Source organism: Leguminivora glycinivorella, chromosome 19, assembly GCF_023078275.1.
Source record: "Leguminivora glycinivorella isolate SPB_JAAS2020 chromosome 19, LegGlyc_1.1, whole genome shotgun sequence".
In the NCBI taxonomy this organism is placed as follows: Eukaryota; Metazoa; Arthropoda; class Insecta; order Lepidoptera; family Tortricidae; genus Leguminivora; species Leguminivora glycinivorella.
In genome coordinates, this window is record NC_062989.1 from 1,812,993 (window position 1) to 1,832,146 (window position 19,154).

At 37.5% G+C, this 19,154-nt stretch overlaps 1 protein-coding gene across 1 annotated transcript; it reads right to left on the minus strand.

Annotated features, from left to right (window-relative positions):
• Nucleotides 1-2,266: 2,266 nt before the first annotated feature.
• Nucleotides 2,267-12,030, minus strand: LOC125236351 (cellular tumor antigen p53). Its single transcript, XM_048143129.1, has 8 exons — nt 11,863-12,030; nt 11,479-11,555; nt 10,120-10,282; nt 8,435-8,533; nt 6,735-6,921; nt 5,942-6,179; nt 4,343-4,532; nt 2,267-3,132 (listed from the first exon to the last, which is right to left on the minus strand). Exons 2-8 carry the CDS (start codon nt 11,538-11,540, stop codon nt 2,971-2,973), a joined length of 1,101 nt encoding a protein of 366 aa, XP_047999086.1. The 5' UTR covers nt 11,541-11,555; nt 11,863-12,030; the 3' UTR covers nt 2,267-2,970.
• Between the last annotated feature and the right edge of the window lie 7,124 nt (nt 12,031-19,154).

Sequence of the window (19,154 nt, forward strand, 5' to 3'; positions counted from 1 at the left end):
CCTAAAATTGCAAACATAGGAAGCACAATTTAAAAAGTAAAATCTAATAAAATCGAATTATAAAGAAGAATAATACTTAGCACTGGTTAGCTGTAATAGAAATTATCAAAATTATTCTATAATTACCATAATTATTCTAGACTAAAAAATAAAAAATGCTTTTAAAGTAGTAATCAACTACAACGAAATCTTAGGTAACTAGTTAGAAAACAACAAAAACGAATAGAACTCATAATTTCATTAAGAACAATCTATGAACTTATTGCAAACAAATTATTAACATGATCATTTCTTTTTAGAAAATGTAAACACTCAAATTCCGAATTCTTTAAGATTTTGCATAATTGTTCAAAACTATAAATTGTAATTAAAATTCACAACGGTTAAATTGTTTGGCAGTAGAGGCAGTGAGTTTACCACGAGTGTGCCGTAACAGTATCTCTAGCCGAAGAAGAATATATAATATTTACAAATACATGTGAGCAAGATGGTATAATAGTACATTGTGCAACAAGGAGGTAAGGGGGTCATTAAAGACGCGTGTTATTATTTACGACTGCCGCAGGCAGGAGTGAATAATAGACACAAGTCTTTAATGTCCTTACCTCGTGAGTTACATACAATGTTTTTCATCACATTTGAGAGAAAAATACAGAGGAAACAGTCATAAGGCAAAACCTCGGCGTCGTTGCGACCAGTAGTGTAACTTGATCTACATCAGATTATTCATATTAAATCCATTGTTTTTGATAACAAACACTTTTTGAACGAAAACAAACACGCAAATACTGTATGTAAATTAAATGCAACGTTCAAAAAAACATATAAATCATATAATTGAACTAAAATTTTACTTATTTTTCATTCATTTAAATATTTTGGTCTGTTGTACTATCCGTTGCTAGGCAACGGTGGGTGCCTCGCGTACGCACGCGGTCAAGCGAGAGTAGACAGCACATTGTCAGATTGTAAATTATAACAATTTGTCTGAGTAAAATTTACGAAATAAATTCAAAACACACTGAAATAATTGTAAAACATACATAAAATTCATTTTTCATACCGTATAATATATTTTTCAGTACAGATGGTCGTTTTTTTACGCACTAGTTCGAGAAGTGGTTCATTATATGTCAGGTCGAAACTTCAGAGGCTCATCTGTACTGAAAAACGTCGTACGATACACGTGCGAAAAGGAAATTCGTAACTCGTGTCGATTTAAAACACTCCCTTCGGTCGTGTTTTAATTTATCGCCACTCGTTTCGAACTTCCTCTTTTACGCACTTGTATCGTAATGTACTATTTCAGTACAGATGGTGTTTTTTTACGCACTAGTGCGAGAAGTGGTTCATTATATGCCAAGTCGTAACTTCGGAGAGCCATCTGTACTGAAAAACGTCGTTCGATACACGTGCGAAAAGGAAATTCGTAACTCGTGTCGATTTAAAACACTCCCTTCGGTCGTGTTTTAATTTATCGCCACTCGTTTCCAACTTCCTCTTTTTCGCACTTGTATCGAAATGTACTATTATAGATATATATATTAGTCAAATTTTGGTTGTGCAATAAAAATCCTTGGCAGATTGAAACATCCTTTGCCTGAAGTATTGTACGGATTGTATTAATTTTCAAAACTGAATCCATTATTCCCTTGGGAATAAAATAGTACATTATGCTCCAGTACACGTAGACGCAATGATACCTTTAAACAGCAAATGTGATGAAAATTAACTTGATTACCTACATATTTAAGATAGTGACTGTAATATGCCTTCAGCATGTTGTTCTTGTAATACATAATACAAAATAAGTTCTCAATGATGATGACATTCTCAGCTAAAAAGGTAACATTATTATCAGTCAATAAGAACGAATAAGACTAATTAAGAGGTACAGAACACATTGCAACTTTAAGCTAGTGTTTTATTGAAATGATAATAGTTATTTGTTATACAAGGGGGCAAAGTTGTATTTTAACGCCGAGTGTGGAATTGAAAAACGAGCAAGTGAAAGGATTCTATAGTTGAACCACGAGCGAAGCGAGTGGTTCGAGAATAGAATCCTGAACTTACGAGTTTTTTAACACACGAGAAGTAAAATACATTTGCACCCGAGTGTAACACAAAACTTTTCCCCTCACTATATCGAGGAAACTACAACGCAAAAAATGCGTTTATCACTGCTTCCAGTAGTTCCACAGGTGGTAAATCATCTTTATTACTAGATTCACCTACTTTTATCAATTTTAAAGCAGTTAATTTGACTTTATTTAAGCTCAAATTAATTTACCCACTAGTGGAAAAAAATGCGTTTTTACCCGCTGGTATTAAAGGACAAAATACGTGTTTCCGAGCTAGTGAGGGGAAAAATATACTACCAAATGCCTGAGAAATACCAAAAATTACCTCTAGTATCAAAAAGTGTTACAACTGTTTGCTTTAAAGTAATTTAACATTAAACCTTTTAAAAGGTTACGTCTAAAATAGGGACAAAATAATCTATATTCAAAAATAGCAGGCTTAAATTGCTATACTTTGTTTTTCTAGCATAAGAAATAAAGTACACGATGATCCTAGCAAAACTACGAAAAATAAGTCATGAATAACATCTGAGAAGTCCATGGCATAAGTCAGTAACTATTTTTTGAATAGCATTATTCAGTAAGGACATAGTACATTTTTTTACACTTTTAATGCTAAAATATTATTATTAACTACATATATTTTTATTAACTACATAAAATATGTCATAACACACATTTGAGAAGTTCAAAGCAAATATTACTTTTTTTTAAATATCGTTATTCAGTAAGGACAATTAGCATGTGTACATTTTTTGCACTTTTTCTAACGCCAAAAAAAGAAGCATACTGAATTTTAATAAGAAAACGTTTTTCGACTTTTTAAGCATACTCAATATAAAGTATTCATGACTGTCTTATGAAGTATTGCTCTGTTGTCTTCTATATCTTACTCGGCCTGCCGGAGCTCCTGGATCTTGTCCCGGAGAGCCCGGATGGAGCTCTGGTACTTGTCTGCCTCATGCTCCGGAGTCTTGGCTGCAACCGCCTCCATCATGTTCAGCATCACTTCCAGACCGGTCACCATGGTGCGGCGGCCCACGATGGGCAGCTGAGGAGAGGTTAGTTTAGTGTTAAGATTATTTCTAATAATTATAGCTATAGAGGGTAACACAGGTCTGGGGGGTTACCATAACGTGCTAAAGCCGTTCAGTTTAGGTTGAGAGAGAGGGACGGAGCTATGTAACTGCTATAGCTGTGTCCCTTTCTCTCAACCTAAACTGAACGGCTTTAGTACGTCATGGTAACCCCCCTGATCTTAATGAAGGATTTGAATGTAGGATAGAGATGGGCCGAATATTCGGTATTCGGCAAGTTTTTCAATGTTCGTATTCGGCCGAATAGTTTGGTTACATTGCCGAATAAACAAAGTAAATAAATAACGTAAGTTGTTTCGTAATTCATCGGATAATGACATCTTATTTTATTTCAGCATTCTAAAGAACTACCAAAGGGAGTTAAAAATGCGTTAAAATATATATACAATAATTTTGTAAAAAAGTAATAATAAAGTATCATAAGAAACAAAAACCAAAATTTTCTTATGCACTAAATTATAGGAACATTAAGAGCCTTAGTAAGATAAATGTGTACCCATTACCAATCATTGCAATGTTTTTAGCTCTAAGCTAGAATTTAAAATATACCTCAACTCAACCAAATATTCGGTTCGGTAACAGCTGAACCGAATGCTTGGCTGAATATTCATATTCGGCTAAGTCCGTTTTCGGCCCATCTCTAATTTAGGACAGTCTTAGCCTATTAAATGACCATAATTCATCAGTATTCTCTTGCCCTCTTCCCATTATTTGGGGTCGGCGCAGCAGACCTTCCTCCTCCATTCCTCTGTATGACCATAATTATGATACTTAATAGGGTTATACTTATCGATAGGATTAAGTTTCGCTTCTTCCATATCGGGGAAGCGAACTGACATTTTATCACACCAGATGGCGCTACAGTATCCGCCCGTGGTCACTATCACACATATAGCTTTCCGAAGATCCCTCAGGAGCGACCGTCCACAAGTTTGTGTGGGTTCAAGAACATGCGACAGGCTTATTCAGTAGGAATAGCTCGCCTCGTCCGATCTCCTTATATCTGTGGACTGTACTCACCGGGGGCAGCACCAGGACATCATCGTCAGGTTCTATCTTGACCTTCTTGCCCGCCGGCTGCAGGGTCTGCGGTGATGGTTGCACGCACCTCTTGTTGCTGGGTGTGGGTCTCTCCTGTCCTACAGCTACAGTCTGTATACTCACCGGGGGCAGCACCAGGACATCATCGTCAGGTTCTGTCTTGACCTTCTTGCCCGCGGGGTGCGGGGTGTGCGGAGGCGGGTGCAGACGCCGCTTGTGCGCGGGGCGCTCGGCGGCCTCGTCCTTGTGCTTGTCGCGGCGCGGGCAGGCGCACACGCGCGCCCCGACGGTCTGGCGCCCGTATACTAGTCCCCTGAAGGCTCAATAGGTTAAAAGACATAACAAATCTGTTCCCAGAGGAAAGGTATCCATATTTGAGGTGTCTTTTCAAAAGGACTTATTTCTATAAGTCGACAAGGTTTATTTTTCTAGGAAGACATAGATAAAAATAACCTCTGTTGACTTATAGGAAAAAAAGTCCTTTTGTAAAGACTCTCTTCATTTCTACTTTCATTCCATCGCTTAATGGCGATGCCATTAAAGGAGCCTCGGATCTCGAAATGTATATAGAGGATCTGATTTAAATTGAGTTGAATTAAAATATTTATCTTTTCACAAACATTAACTCTGAAATGAATAATATATGGATCATGCATTTTTGACTCTATTGACAGCATGTCAAAATTCAAATTTCAATAAATCTTTGTCAAGGTCATAAGTAAACTCTGCATTATTTATTAAAAATTTACTCTCATAAAACGGTTCATTCCGATATGCAGCAACCAAATGCTGGAACGATATTCCTCCGCCCGTAAAACAGGTTTAAAATAAACACTTTTTAAACAGCGCTCTAAAAAGAAGCTAGAGAAAGAACAACAAGCATACAGTTTACAAGATTTAATAGGTACCTATGTCGGAGGATTTGTAACAGATCTTGAACACTTCCTGATATCTATTAGAGGATAGGAGTAGGAGCGGAAGGAAGAAGTATCTTCATGAAGCAGTGGTGTAGGAATAGAGCCGATGAAGCTATAGTTGACGTTCATAAGCGCATTGTAATATGCCTATTTGAAAAAGAAATTATCATTTAGTAATATCAATACCACTTCCTAGACATTATTTAAACTACCGTACTTTTCAGTTTGCTTATCATATTAACATACTGATAACTGTAACGTGAGTACATCAGAATACAAAAATAGTTTTAGTTACTGTAAATATTGTATGCAAAGCAATTCTTGTACACAATGAAATTTACTAGTCTATATATAAGGTTATTTGGCCGTAAAAAAATAATAAAAGGAGTGTACAAGTTTCTAATGAGTCAACAACGCGCATGTGACACCCCTTGAGTTGCAGGCGTCCATAAGTTACGGAGACTGCTTTCCATCAGGCGGGCCGTATACCTGTTTGCCACCGGTATGGTATAAAAAAATAGCTCTAGCTAGGTCTCGTTTCTAAGAGAACAAGATAACTCCTAAATGAGAGTTTTTATACATTTTCGGACACAGCTCGGTTTTCAAATATCCATACTAATATTATAAATGGGAAAGTGTTTGTGTCTGTTTGTTTGTCCCTCTTTCACGGCAAAACGGAGCGACGTATTGACGTTTAAGTGGAGATAGTTGAAGGGATGGAGAGTGACATAGGCTCCATTTTTTCTCTCACTAACGCGAGCGAAGCCACGGGCAAAAGCTAGTTAAACTATAATGGTAAACTCACGTGTGGTCCTCAAGCGTGAAGATAATATCAATAGACCGTCTATTGATCCCACTAGAGCAGGAATTCTTGCACACAAACTGGTAGGCGTGGGAGTAAGGCTCTTGTGGTCTTCCATCGAAGCGGAGTAGGACTGAGTACCAGGAATCGGGGAGCGAGGGAGCTCCGCAGTAGAACACGCCCTGGGTGCCCGGGGCGGCAGAGGAATGGAGCACGTTCTGAACTATGGTTGGGTCTATGCCTGGAAATAATAAATAGTACAAGTACATTACATGTGCGTAAAGAAGGAAACGAGTGGCAATAAATTACGACGACCGGTCTGGCGCAGTCGGTAGTGACACTGCCTGCTTTATTAAAAATTAGCCACAGATGGCCAGTGGCTTTCATAAAACTAGAGTCCGCGCAAAATCCTGGGCTTAGTTGCCAAAGCTGATCCTGATCTGATGAAGATGAAGCTGATCAAGAAAGAAGATAGTTTCCAGCATTAGTGCTGGTAAGCCTGAGCCCAGCTTTCAAGAGCCACGGCAATATTTTAATAGCGTTTCGATGACAAACAGGCACAAGGCCCTCCTGATGGTAAGCAGTCACAGTAGTCTATGGTCATCTGCAACTCTTGGTTGCTGTGATAGTTTACGAAACGAGTGCGGAAAAGAGTAAGTAAGAAAAACGTAAAACACCATAATAGAAATTTCACAAAACGACGGGGTGTTATAAGTTTGACGTGTCTGTCTGTTTGTCTGTGGCATCATAGCTCCCGAACGGATGAACCGTTCCAACATTAAAATACATTAGTTACCAGCATTGGTGCTCTCATGTGTGTGCTGCAGGCACCTCTCCACTCTCTTCTCCGACTGCGCTTCATCGGAGAACACAGTGGTGGCCCGGACAAACATGGGGCTGCCGGCTTGGTCGAAGTCCCAGCGGAACTGGACTGGGAAGTTGGTTTTGATGTCCACGTAGATACGGTTCAGCTGGTGTGAGTACTGGAAATGTCAGTTATATTTTAAATACTTAAAAAGGAAATCTCTTCTTAATGTCCTATATGCCTGATGAGGGATAACAGGATATCATCATTTAAATAAATAATAAATAAATATTACAGGACATTCTTACACAGATTGGCTAAGCCCCACGGTGAGCTCAAGACAACGATATACATAATATACAAATACTTATATACATAGAAAACGTCCATGACTCAGGAACAAATATCTGTCCTGATCACACAAATAAATGCCCTTTAACGGGATTCGAACCCAGGACAGCGGCTCAGCAAGTAGGGTCACTACCGACTGAGCCGGTCGTCGGTCTTTAAAAGTGCCGAGGAAAGGAAATTTGAAAGAAGTGGCGATAAACTTAAACACGATCCAAAGGTTTTTGAGATTCTTAAATCGACAGGAGTTGCGAATTGTATTGTTTCGATGTTTTAGTAACTATGGCTCTAAGTTTCGCCATCGACATATGTAGGCGCGTAAAGTAATACTTTGCGCACCTACATATGTCCATATAGGACCAGTATATATGGTCCTATATGGACATACGTAAATAATTATTTAATAGGAGGTAGGGCATAGCGAATGATATTCCGCTTTGTGTGGTAGGGCACAGCACAGCGGATATCGTCTCGCTCGAATCTAGAGCAAAGCCCAACTGGGGTAGTACCTCCGCCTTACAGAAGACTGCAGCCAAATAGCACTAGACCCTACTCATAGTGTTGTGTTCCTGTCGGTGAGTAAGGCTGCCAGAGCTCAACGAGGGTGCGGTGTGCTGATGACGGGAGGTCTTACGGAACTAACTTGTTCCGTTTATTGTCCTTTGAGTCGTCGGCAACCCGAACCCTCCTTAGAACTTGTACACTCCTTTTTGCTGTGTACTTAACACAGCAAAAGGGAATGTACACGTTTCTAATGGGGTGGCAACGCGCAGGTGACACTGTTTGAGTTGCAGGCCTCCATAGGTTACGGTGACCGCTTTACATCAGGCGGGCCGTATACTTGTTTGCCACCGACGTAGTATAAAAAAAAAAAAAAATTATATTGATAAATGTAATGTATTTATTTATTTAAGCGTATGGCGTATACTTGCAGACAATTAATATTATAAGTCGACATCCATGTTACGCAACCAACCGATCGCGTCAGGTGTCAAATTGGTATAGAGATCCACCGGGCTGCCTTGGAAAAGTCTATTAGGGCATCGTTCGACTATGTGCTGGGTAGTTTGATCCTCAAGGCCGCAGTCACATAACTTAACGGACTCTCGTTCCATCCACATTTGTATCGCATGTGATTGCATCTGCCATGACCCGTGCGAATTTCACCAGTATTTCAGATAAATGTAATGTCATATTCATTATGCTTCGCGGATTTTTGCAACCCTTTACATGACATAAATAACAAATTCTTCTGTAGTGACTGGTCAAAATTAACTGAAAAATCAAATCTACATGAACTTATGACATCCTGAAACTAATAAATACTGTCTATCCCAACTTACCAAGTACTTCTTCCTGTTCGTGTCCGCAGCATTTATCTCAACGGAAAAGTTGAGTCCGCCAGGGAAGGATGTGCGCGCCGGTGGCCCTCGTGGAGACACCTAGGCACAAGGCTTCATATAAACAAGTGACAGTATTAGTTATTAGTTAACCTTGAGGGTTGTGTGCTAACAAACTTTCAAACTACAGAACAAACTCGATAATCTGGCACTTCAGTGGTCCGAAACGTCGAGTATTCCAGCACTAAAATAGAGATGCAAGTGATAATTTCTGCAAGTAAGTGCAAGTTTACCATCTATGCGTAAATTATCAGTCTGACTTTACTTTAAAAGTGGATAAAGCCATAAATGTTCGAATGTTTTTAGAGTTCAAAAATTATGTTTTTAGCAGTCTTTTTATACAACACACAAAAAAATAATGAAAATACATATATGGAGTAGAGATGGGCCGAATATTCGGTAAATATTCGGTATTCGGCATGTTTTTCAATGTTCGTATTCGGCCGAATAGTTCGGTTACATTGCCGAATATTTACCGAATAAACAAAATAAATAAATAGCGTAAGTTGTTTCGTAATTCACCGCATAATGACATCCTATTTCAGCATTCTAAGGAAGTCCAAATGGAGTTAAAAATGCGTTAAAATATAAACTACAATAGTTTTGTAAAAAAGGTATAATGACGTATCTTAAGAAACAAAAACCAAAGTTTTCTTATGCACTAAATTAAAGGAACATTAAGAGCCTTAGTAAGATAAATGTACCCATTACTAATTATTGAAACATAGCCAGGATATGGCTCAACCGAATATTAGGCCGAATGTTCGGTTCGGCAACAGCTGAACCGAATACATACATACATACAATCACGCCTGTATCCCATGAAGGGGTAGGCAGAGCACATGAAACTACTCGTTTCAGTGCCACTCTTGGCAAATAAGGGATTGAAAGAAAACGAAACTGTGACATTGCAGTGACAGGTTGCCAGCCTCTCGCCTACGCCACAATTTAACCCATATCCCATAGTCGCCTTCTACGACACCCACGGGAAGAAAGGGGGTGGTGAAATTCTTAACCCGTCACCACACGGGCAACTGATGTTCCGAATGTTCGGCCGAATATTCGTATTCGGCAAAGTCCGTATTCGGCCCATCTCTAATATGGAGAATGGCTCTAATTTCCAGTAATCAGAATTTTCCACTAATCCGGCACCTCTGTGTCACCAACAGCGCCGGATTATCGAAAACTGTATATACAAATTAGAAAGGTGAAAATGAAGATGAAGATCTTCCAGAAAACCTAAGCAAACTTTTGAGTTCTCAATTCACTGAACCCTTTCAAAGGACCTCGGCAGAGTTTTAGGGTGTAACTTTCAGTTAATAATTTATTTTATACTTACTTAATCTGAGGTTAATGTTACTTGGTTTGAGAAATAAATTTAGGTTTTTTTTTAACCCCGACGCAAAACGACAGGGTGTTATAAGTTTCACGTGTCTGTCTGTGGCATCGTAGCTCCCGAACGGATGAACCGATCTAGATTTAGTTCTTTTTGTTTGAAAGCTGACTTAGTCGGGAGTGTTCTTAGCCATGTTTCATGAAAATTGGTCCAGTAAGTCAGGGTTTTTTTTTCAAAATTTTAATTTTGTGGTTAGGTTATTAAATATTAATTAAGTTAATAGTGTACTTACCGGCATTGTGTCCTCCACGCTAGGCACATTGATGCTGGGCATGACATAGGCAATGTCCAGAGTCTCAGCCTCGGCAACATCTGGAGGAGACAACACTACGAGGTTGCCCTGGCTGTTGAATGTGCCCAGCGGCCCTAGTTCGTCGAGGTTTGCGCTGTCCATGCTAGAAGACAAGAAAATAATGAATAATTATCTTAATAGGAAACTTGTCCACTCTTAATTACTGTATTTGAGTATTTCCCAAAATGGAGTCAATCTTATTTTAGCACCAATGGCTTTTAGTTTAAATAGTTTTTTTTTCTACTACGTCGGTGGCAAACAAGCATACGGTCCGCCTGATGGAAAGCGGTCACGGATGGGGAGATGGATGGTCGGCAGTATAAGAAAAATTGCCATACCAGGGTACCATGTGATCCCTTGTATGTTTACATAGGTATAGGTACTTATCTTTTTAATGTCACAATTGTTTTTTTTTTTTTATTTATTTTGGAGCCTGGGTCCATGGGACTACGGCTCCGTTAGGCCACTTCATATTACACTTCAGATTGTTTACACTTATTCTAATGCTAAAAAATCATAGTACATTCAATTGCAGATGCATGCATCATGATCACGGAAAGCCAAAATGCAAAAAGGTAATCACGGTCCATATCTCGGTTATTGACAGTCTAATGAAATGAAATGAAAATGAAAATGAAATATTTATTTTTCAAGTAGGCATATTACAATGCGCATATGAACGTCAAATAAAGCTACGCCGGCTCTAACCCTACGCCTCAGCCTCGAGAAGATTTCAGTCCCCCCTCAGTTGGGAGGGGGGTATCCACTATGGGACCGGCAAGAAACTCGGCGGGCAACTTCTTTTCAAAACATTACATCTTATAACTAACATGCATTAAATAACAAGATACAATTTAACATGCAAAAGTATTCATCAAAGAATATGAGCAGACTAGGTACTCTATGGAAATTAATTTCAATAAATTATATTATTGCTTAATAATACGTCGTTCTTCTTCAGAGAAAACATATCAAATTGTCACAGAAGAAAAAGATAATATGAATCTCAATATCATTAAATATGTAATTTACCTACACAACATAAAATATAAAATATTTGATGTGCTTTCTTATCTGAACTGTGTTCTCTATACATAATACAATTATTTTAATTGCTATTCGTTTTTTGTATACCCTGACCCTAATGACCCTGCATGGTTAGATGTTTGTATGCAAATAATATATTATAATATTGTGATGCTGTTATGTATAATCAGCAATACCTTACTACTAGATATGTAAGTGCTTAACATTGTCTTAGGTCTGATTAGGTATATAATGAATGTAAAATTAGTGTACCTGTAAACATCGCTGACTAAATACTCGAAGTCTGCCATATTAGCGCTTTCTTGTTTCAACATGGTTTCTGCCTGAAACTGTAGGAAAGTTGCTGTAGATACTTTATTCAGTGAAATACCAAAGGCTTCTGTTTTAAACACACACAGAGAAATAACATACTCCCAATTGTATGACGAAATCATTACATTTTTACTTTAAGTTAAAACTGCACGGGCTTTTTAATAGTTTAATAAGTGTAGCATATACTTAATACAAAATGTGGATACTGAATTTAAGTTACAACAAAAAAATTGTATCACAAACAAAACAGCAAACTTTTTATGAAGTTCAAGAGAAGCGATGTCAAAGCAACGTGTTCCGTTCAAGTTGGTAAAATTCGCTTACCAAGTTGTAGTGAAATCAATGAATATACTGAATTACACAGCCGGCCTATTTTTATGTTTTTGTATTTGACTAAGCACCAAAAACTGGCGCCAGGGCAATTTCATTCCACGAACATGTAACACAAACGGACACCAAAACCAAGCCGCAGTCACAGTACCGCACGCGCAAAAAACGAACGATGCGATGCGAATGACAAGGGTAGAGTAGAGGAGGGAGGGAAGGGGAGAAGCTGAACAAAGAACGAATGGTTTTAGTGGAATGTTGTTTGTTAAACTGTTGTTACACGACTTTTTCTAGAATTGAAATATAGAAAGACTTCGTTGCAAACTTTACAGTTAAGAAAATATTCATTTGTAAAGTCTTGTTTTCAAGTGCATATTAAGCATCCATATTTTGAAATTTCAGATCAGATCCACTGAAAATCTAGAATTCTTACCTTTTCGTTTTACCTGTTGTGTACCCCAGGTGTACCCATATATAAAAGTCAGCTTAAATTGTGAAGTGATATTAAAATAAATTGTGTAAATTGTGAAATGAACAAAGAACTAACGCATCACCATCAAAAATAAAGACTTGGCTTAAAGGTCTAGTTACGAGGCCATAAAATTACAAAAAAAAAAAAAAAAAATAAGTCTATGTGTGTACCCTTGTAAAAAAAACTGCTATTCTGTGATCTGTCAATGTCATGTCAATCTCAAATTTCCAGGAACGTTTGTTGCTCACGTCGGTTCATCGGTTGTTTAGGATTTAGATTTTGATTGTAATTCAATGCCTGTTCTCTAAACCGTGGAAGTTACATTAAGTGAACCCAATTATTAAAAAATAAAAGTATTTGGAATACAGTATGTCTCAAATGTAAGTCGATTGCATACATAACGATCTTTATAACATGTTATAAAGATCGTTATCAAGGTGCACTTTTCGTGGCAAATGGTACGGTTGGCAAAAAAAACAAATACTTACAATTATACTTTAAAATACATATTCACTTTGTTCTTAACTACAAAATAAATGCTTTCCTTCTTAAGATTACACCTCTACGGTACAGTCAAGTGCAAAAATACGTATCGAAATAATCGTCTCATAAATATGGTACTACGCTCTTATTACACCGGACTAAGATGCTATATATAGGACATATTTTTGAGTAAGATGTGGACACCCATATTTTTACACTTGACTGTACAAAGCTTTTTCCAACCAACTATATATTTTTAAAACAAAATACGTCAAATTATGTCGTAAAAATACATTACGCGAAGTGTATAATATTATTTTAATCCAAATAATCAAATGCACTCTAGATACGACTATCTAGAATTGTTATTCAAGTAGCCAAATCTGTTGAACAAACTTTAGTTATTTATTCAATGTAATTTAGATAAGTATATGGGCCATTAGACTTATATTGACCGGGATATAGACCGTGATTACCTTGATCACGGAAAACGTTTTCCGTGATCATGATGCATGCAACTGCGTCGAAATATCGGGAGCTCGACAAAAATCAAAAAGGTAATCACGGTCTATATCCCGGTCAATATAAGTCTAATGAAAATAACCGTGAATCATTCAAAACTCTTATATGGGCCATTTTTATTTTCAAAGTTGTCCACCCCATTTTTTTTGTATTTGGAAATTTGTATGTGGTTTTCACTTAGAATCGCGAGCTCTTTCAATTCTAATAGGAGAAAAGTGTCCCCAGATTTTTTTTTCCATTCCATTACCATTTTTTCATACATTTTGTATGGCGGTAACGGAATGGAAGGTTCGAAAAAATGTATGGAAATCTTGGGACATTTTTTTTTCTCCTATCAGGATCGATAGAGCTTGCGATTCTGAGTATTAATCGCGTAAAAAATACCCATGTTACAAAATAAGTGGGGTGGACAACTTTGAAAAAAAATGGCCCATATAATATTTTAAATACTTGTGTATTTGTTTTTTTGTCAACCATACGCTGCCACCGATACAACACGCTGATAACGATCTTTAATAGTTCGACAAAGAGTCTTCTCGTTTGTTAAGAACAGACTATGAATTTGCTTTACAAGGGGCTAAAGTTGTTGTTTTCCCGTTGTTGTTGTGTGTAAAGTTGTTGTTGATACCCGAGCAAGCGAAAGATTCCATTATTGAATCGCGAGTGTAGCGAATGGTGCAGAATGTGGAATCTTGAGCGTTGCGAGGGATTCAAGGCACGTAGGTTACGGATGCGTTTGCCATATTTCACCTAAACAATTCCACCTGGGCGCGTTGTCTCCCTATCCTCCCCTCTTCACCCTCCTCCCTTATTCTACTGCTAAATTAGTAAATTTGTTTATCAGATTAGTTGACACATTCACTTTATACAAGTTTGAAATCTTCTCGAGGCTGAGGCGTAGGGTTAGAGCCGGCGTAGCTTTATTTGACGTTCATATGCGCATTGTAATATGCCTACTTGAAAAATAAATATTTCATTTTCATTTTCATTTTTTTTTTTTGGCTGATATCATTTGAACAAAAAAAATGTATACAATAGTAAAGATTAATTTAGATGTTGGACCGCGTCGTAAATGTCGCAAAGATCTGCAAAGAAAATTTTAATATACACGATGATTTTTATTCCGTGAACAGGAGTGGAAAAATATTAAAGTTTAGCCCAAATTAAATTTATTCGGCGAGGTCTCGCGTTATTTCTTCACTGTTTAATTAATTAAAAGTGAAAACATAATTAAAACAAATAACCACTGAATACATGGTCACCCTACGTCAAGTGTCATCAGTATGGCGGGAAATTTGACGGATCTTATGTCAATAAATACTTCTATGTACTTGTAATCTTATCACTCTTATTAGTGCTGCACTGATAACGACGAAAATAATTGATAGGTGATTACCATAAAGTGCATTACTTACCTAAACTTTTATTTGCAAGCTACTTCTTGTACAAGTTAAATGTTGAACAAGTAAAACGATAAACGATTCGTTTTTAAACCGTACAATTTAATTAATAAATAAAAAACAATAAAAGCAACTGCGTACCTGACCAACTAAATCATAAAAAAAATATTTTTAAACATAATTTAACAAGTGTTCAAAATGACCACCGTGTTGTTCTTGACACAGCTCCGCTCGACGCCTGTGATTATTTTTAATTCTGCGGAGAGAATTGCTAGCCCTTATTTCGTCAAATGCGTTGCATATTCTTTGGCGGAGTTCTTGGACAGTATTGGACTCTTGTTCGTAAACAATTCGTTTTACGTCACTCCAAAGGTAAAAATCCAATGGAGTGAGATCTGGACTGCGTGGAGGCCATGCGATGGGACCGCCGCGGCCGATCCACCGCCCAGGGAATTCCGCGTTCAGGTAGTCGCGAACCCTATGTTCGAAATGTGCAGGGGCACCATCATGCTGGAAATGCAGGTTGTTCAAATTCCGCAGGGGCACTTCGTCCAACAGTTCTGTCACCATATGCCTTAGCAAATTTAGGTAGTTTCCTCCATTTAATCTCTCTGCTATGAATATGGGTCCAATTAATGTCTCATTAATTATCCCTGCCCACACATTTACCGAGAAACGCACTTGAAACGCGTTGGATTTTCGGCAGCCCAAAAGTGTTCATTATGGACATTAAATTGACCGACACGCGTGAAGGTCGATTCATCCGACCACAAGATATTGGTTTCGATGTTTCTCTCGAACCACTGACAGAAAGCAACCCTCCCTTCAAAATCTGTTGGTAGAATATCTTGCACAGGTCGAAAATGAAAGGGATGTAAATCGGACGAGTTAAGCAGCCGCCACACGAAGGATTGACTCACTCGAAATCTTCTTGCTGCTTGCCTAGTGCTCCTTCGAGGATCCCGAGCAAAGAATCTTAAGATTCGTCGATCCAGATCGTTAGGATGACGATGAGGTCGTCCGGGTGCTTGAGCATGTTGCGGCTCTGTAAACTGTCCGAAGTCACGTAGGTTTTGGTGCATGCGGTTTATCAAATTGTGTCTGGGAATCGGGACGTTTGGATGAAGTTCGTGGAATAACTGTTGGGTTCGTCTTGTGCTGTTTGTTTGTATCGACAAACGTATAATATCGTAACGCTCGATATTTGAGTACGGATATGGTTGAGGCATGACTTTTAGAAAATAAATTATAATTTTCTCATTCAATATCCACGAATCTGACTTTGTTTACGCGTATGACAAAAGTAATTGACAATGTCAATGACAAGATTTACTCATAAATTGTCAATTACTAATAAGTTTGTAAAGGTTACAAACTCATTAAAACTGATAAGGTAGTAGAGTGACAAGGATTTTAGGATAAAATTTAACTCAAAATTAAAATTAGGAATTAAAAAAAAAACAAGTTTGTTTCCACGTAATTACTATTTTAACGTAATCCCCATCAATTACTGAGTTAGAAAAAATGGTTCCTGTTCACGGATTAAAAATCATCGTGTATACATTTTTTTTTGTTCAAATGATCTCAGCCAATAGTATATATTGAAGGAGACCCTGTTGCAATATCATACAATGAAACTATAAGTGTTAATAACTTAATTCAGGCTACTGTTAGGTTTGAGTTCAAAGAAGGCTCCTTTGTACCATATGTAAAAATGAAAAAAATAGAAGGAGTAAAAGATTCTTCAGTACCCATTACAATAGAATGTGGCACATTTAAAGAACTGTTTTTTTGCTCTGCCCAATGGATTGAAGTACAGTTGAATGCAGTGGTACACACTTCAGTAGGAAGAACCAATTTTAAATACAACTCACAGTACAAAACTGATTTAACGGATGTTAAATCAACTTGTTACACAATAGAAATAAATGCTACAATAGAAATTGTAATGCCAACAGCTTTTTTGCCAGATAAAGAACTTTATGAAGACACAGATACCACGGATTTCCAACTGTGCACAAAGGATGGCACAGTGGCAGTGCACAAGGCAGTACTGTTCCTTCACAGCAACATGTTTAAGATGATGTTGACGAAGGACTGGAAGGAATCTAATGAAGGTCAGATTAGTATGGACGGCATCACTGTCCAGACACTCAGACACTTGAAGGACTACATGTACTTGGGTATTCTGCCAGAAGAAGGCTTGGAGCCGCTGCTACAGATAGCTGCACATTACTTCATGGATAAATTGAGAGCTGATTGCTCGGCTAAGCTGGTAGAACGTGTGAGCACAGAAAACATTGACCGGCTTATTGCCTTTGGTTGTGCATAGGGATTGCAATTGCTGGATCCAGCATCCAGCAATCCAGCTGGATCCAGCGCATTTTTCGGTCTGCTGGATCCAGCAGCTAGCGCTGGATCCAGCGCTGCGGATCCGCAAATAAAAAAGTCGGCAATAAAATGCGTAATTAACTTTAATAAACTTATTTTACGTCATATTTAAAACGGTTTCGCGTTCCCGCGCGTAGCCCGTGGCCGCTTAGCACAAAATAATTCTATTTCGCCACAATTGTGTGTTTTTTTCAAAAACGTAAGTAGTTTGAAACTGTATTATAACTACTGAAGATCTCAAAATGTATTTATAGTATTTAATTATTTACTGTTACCGCAAAATTTCTTTTAAGTTTCAACTTATGTTTAAACTAAGCACTAGTAAGTAAATTAGTAATATTCAATGTGAAATTGTGAATGCCCAAATGTTGTGCCAAAAAAGCAGGCCATGTATGGTTGATAGCATTATTTATGTACCCACTTATTGTAGTACCTTCGCTGTTACAATTTTAATGACATTTTTTATTCATGTAGATTGCTATAAGGATTAAAAATGGTTACAAAAAGTAATGCCAACTTTTTACATATAAATTTTAACTTTTCTTCCCTGTTAGGAGGGAGCAAAGTAGCAGTTTTCTGTACACGGACTATGTTGGCAGTATAATCATATATGACAGAGTCCAGTTAGGGGCGACGACAAGCGAAACGAGGAGGAGCGTGTTAGTTTGACCGTGAGGAAACCGGAAAAAACTTTTGAAATGTAATAACAATAAATTAAACAATATTCTTGTAAAAAAAGTAAGCAGGTAACTATTTTAAAAAATATATACGTAAGTAAAATACGTAATTGCATCCCTGTCAATAAATTTGGGAGTTCATAGGAGACTCAATATTGCATATTTTTCGAAATTCGCCATAGATATTGTCGGTGTTCAATGAAACATTTGGTGTATACAATAAGCAACTAGTTGTATATTACGTCAAGTAAAACATTAGATAACATGAAAGTTTGGTTTTAAAAAAAAGGCTTTTTAAAAACCCTAAAAACGGCCAAACTTTAAAATGCAAGGTTTTAAATGCAAGGTTGGCAAATTAAAAAAAAAAAAAACAATATGTTAACCCGGGAAATGAACATTCGGCGGAATAAAATTCCGCGAAACGTGCGTTGGGAAGTGATATTCGGTCATACAATTTTCGGAGATAAATAAGATACATAACTGTTTTTTTTTAATAAATTTTGCTTACAAAATTGCGCGTTTTCATCCTTCCTTTCACTATTTCAAATAATTTTAGTAATAACAGCCCTATAGTAGAGCAAAATGTAATTTTTTTTTGGAATTTTTTCTACCTGCTGGATCCGCGCTGGATCCAGCTGGATTGGCGCCGATCCAGCAAAAATCCAGCTGGATTGAAAACACTGCTGGATTGCAATCCCTAGTTGTGCATTTAATATACCTGAATTGGTAAGAGGTTTGATATTTAGAATTCCGGACAAAATTATAAATAGTATCCATGATTTGGAAATCAGCGAGTCAAATGATGAAGTTGTAAATGAAAACTAATATTCTAAATGTATGTTGTACCCTTACCCCTACTTCTGTTACCTATAGTAAAATAAAATTATGACTTTTCTATAATATTTATATGTGAATTTATTTATTTATTTACCAACCATTTATATGTTCTTCCCATTTTAGATCCTCTGATTTTGACGCCCAGATCGATTTGTGTTTTTACATCTTTTAAGGGAGCACTGACTAAATTAAAAACATAACGAAGGTTATTTTTGCCTGTGTGCAGACGCAGAACAGTGCATTTTGAAATATTCAGGTCTATGAACCATATTGTAGACCAGTTTCACACAGTACAGGGGGGTTACCATGACGTACTAAAGATGTTCAGTTTAGGTTGAGAGAAAGGGACACAGCTATAGCAGTTACATAGCTCCGTCCCTCTCTCTCAACCTAAACTGAACGGCTTTAGCACGTCATGGTAACCCCCCAGGTGATCGTCTTGTAGTAAGTTAAGCAGTGGATGTGCAATAATTTAGTGTCACCTGCAAAAGTACTGATTATGGTACT

Coding starts and splice junctions, on each gene's coding strand:
- LOC125236351 (XM_048143129.1), bottom strand. CDS start 11,540: ATGTTGAAACAAGAAAGCGCTAATATGGCAGACTTCGAGTATTTAGTC. Junction 4,533..5,941: donor TTCACGCTTGAGGACCACAC/GTGAGTTTACCA, acceptor TTGAGCCTTCAG/GGGACTAGTATACGGGCGCC. Junction 3,133..4,342: donor ATGTCCTGGTGCTGCCCCCG/GTGAGTATACAG, acceptor ACCTCTCCTCAG/CTGCCCATCGTGGGCCGCCG.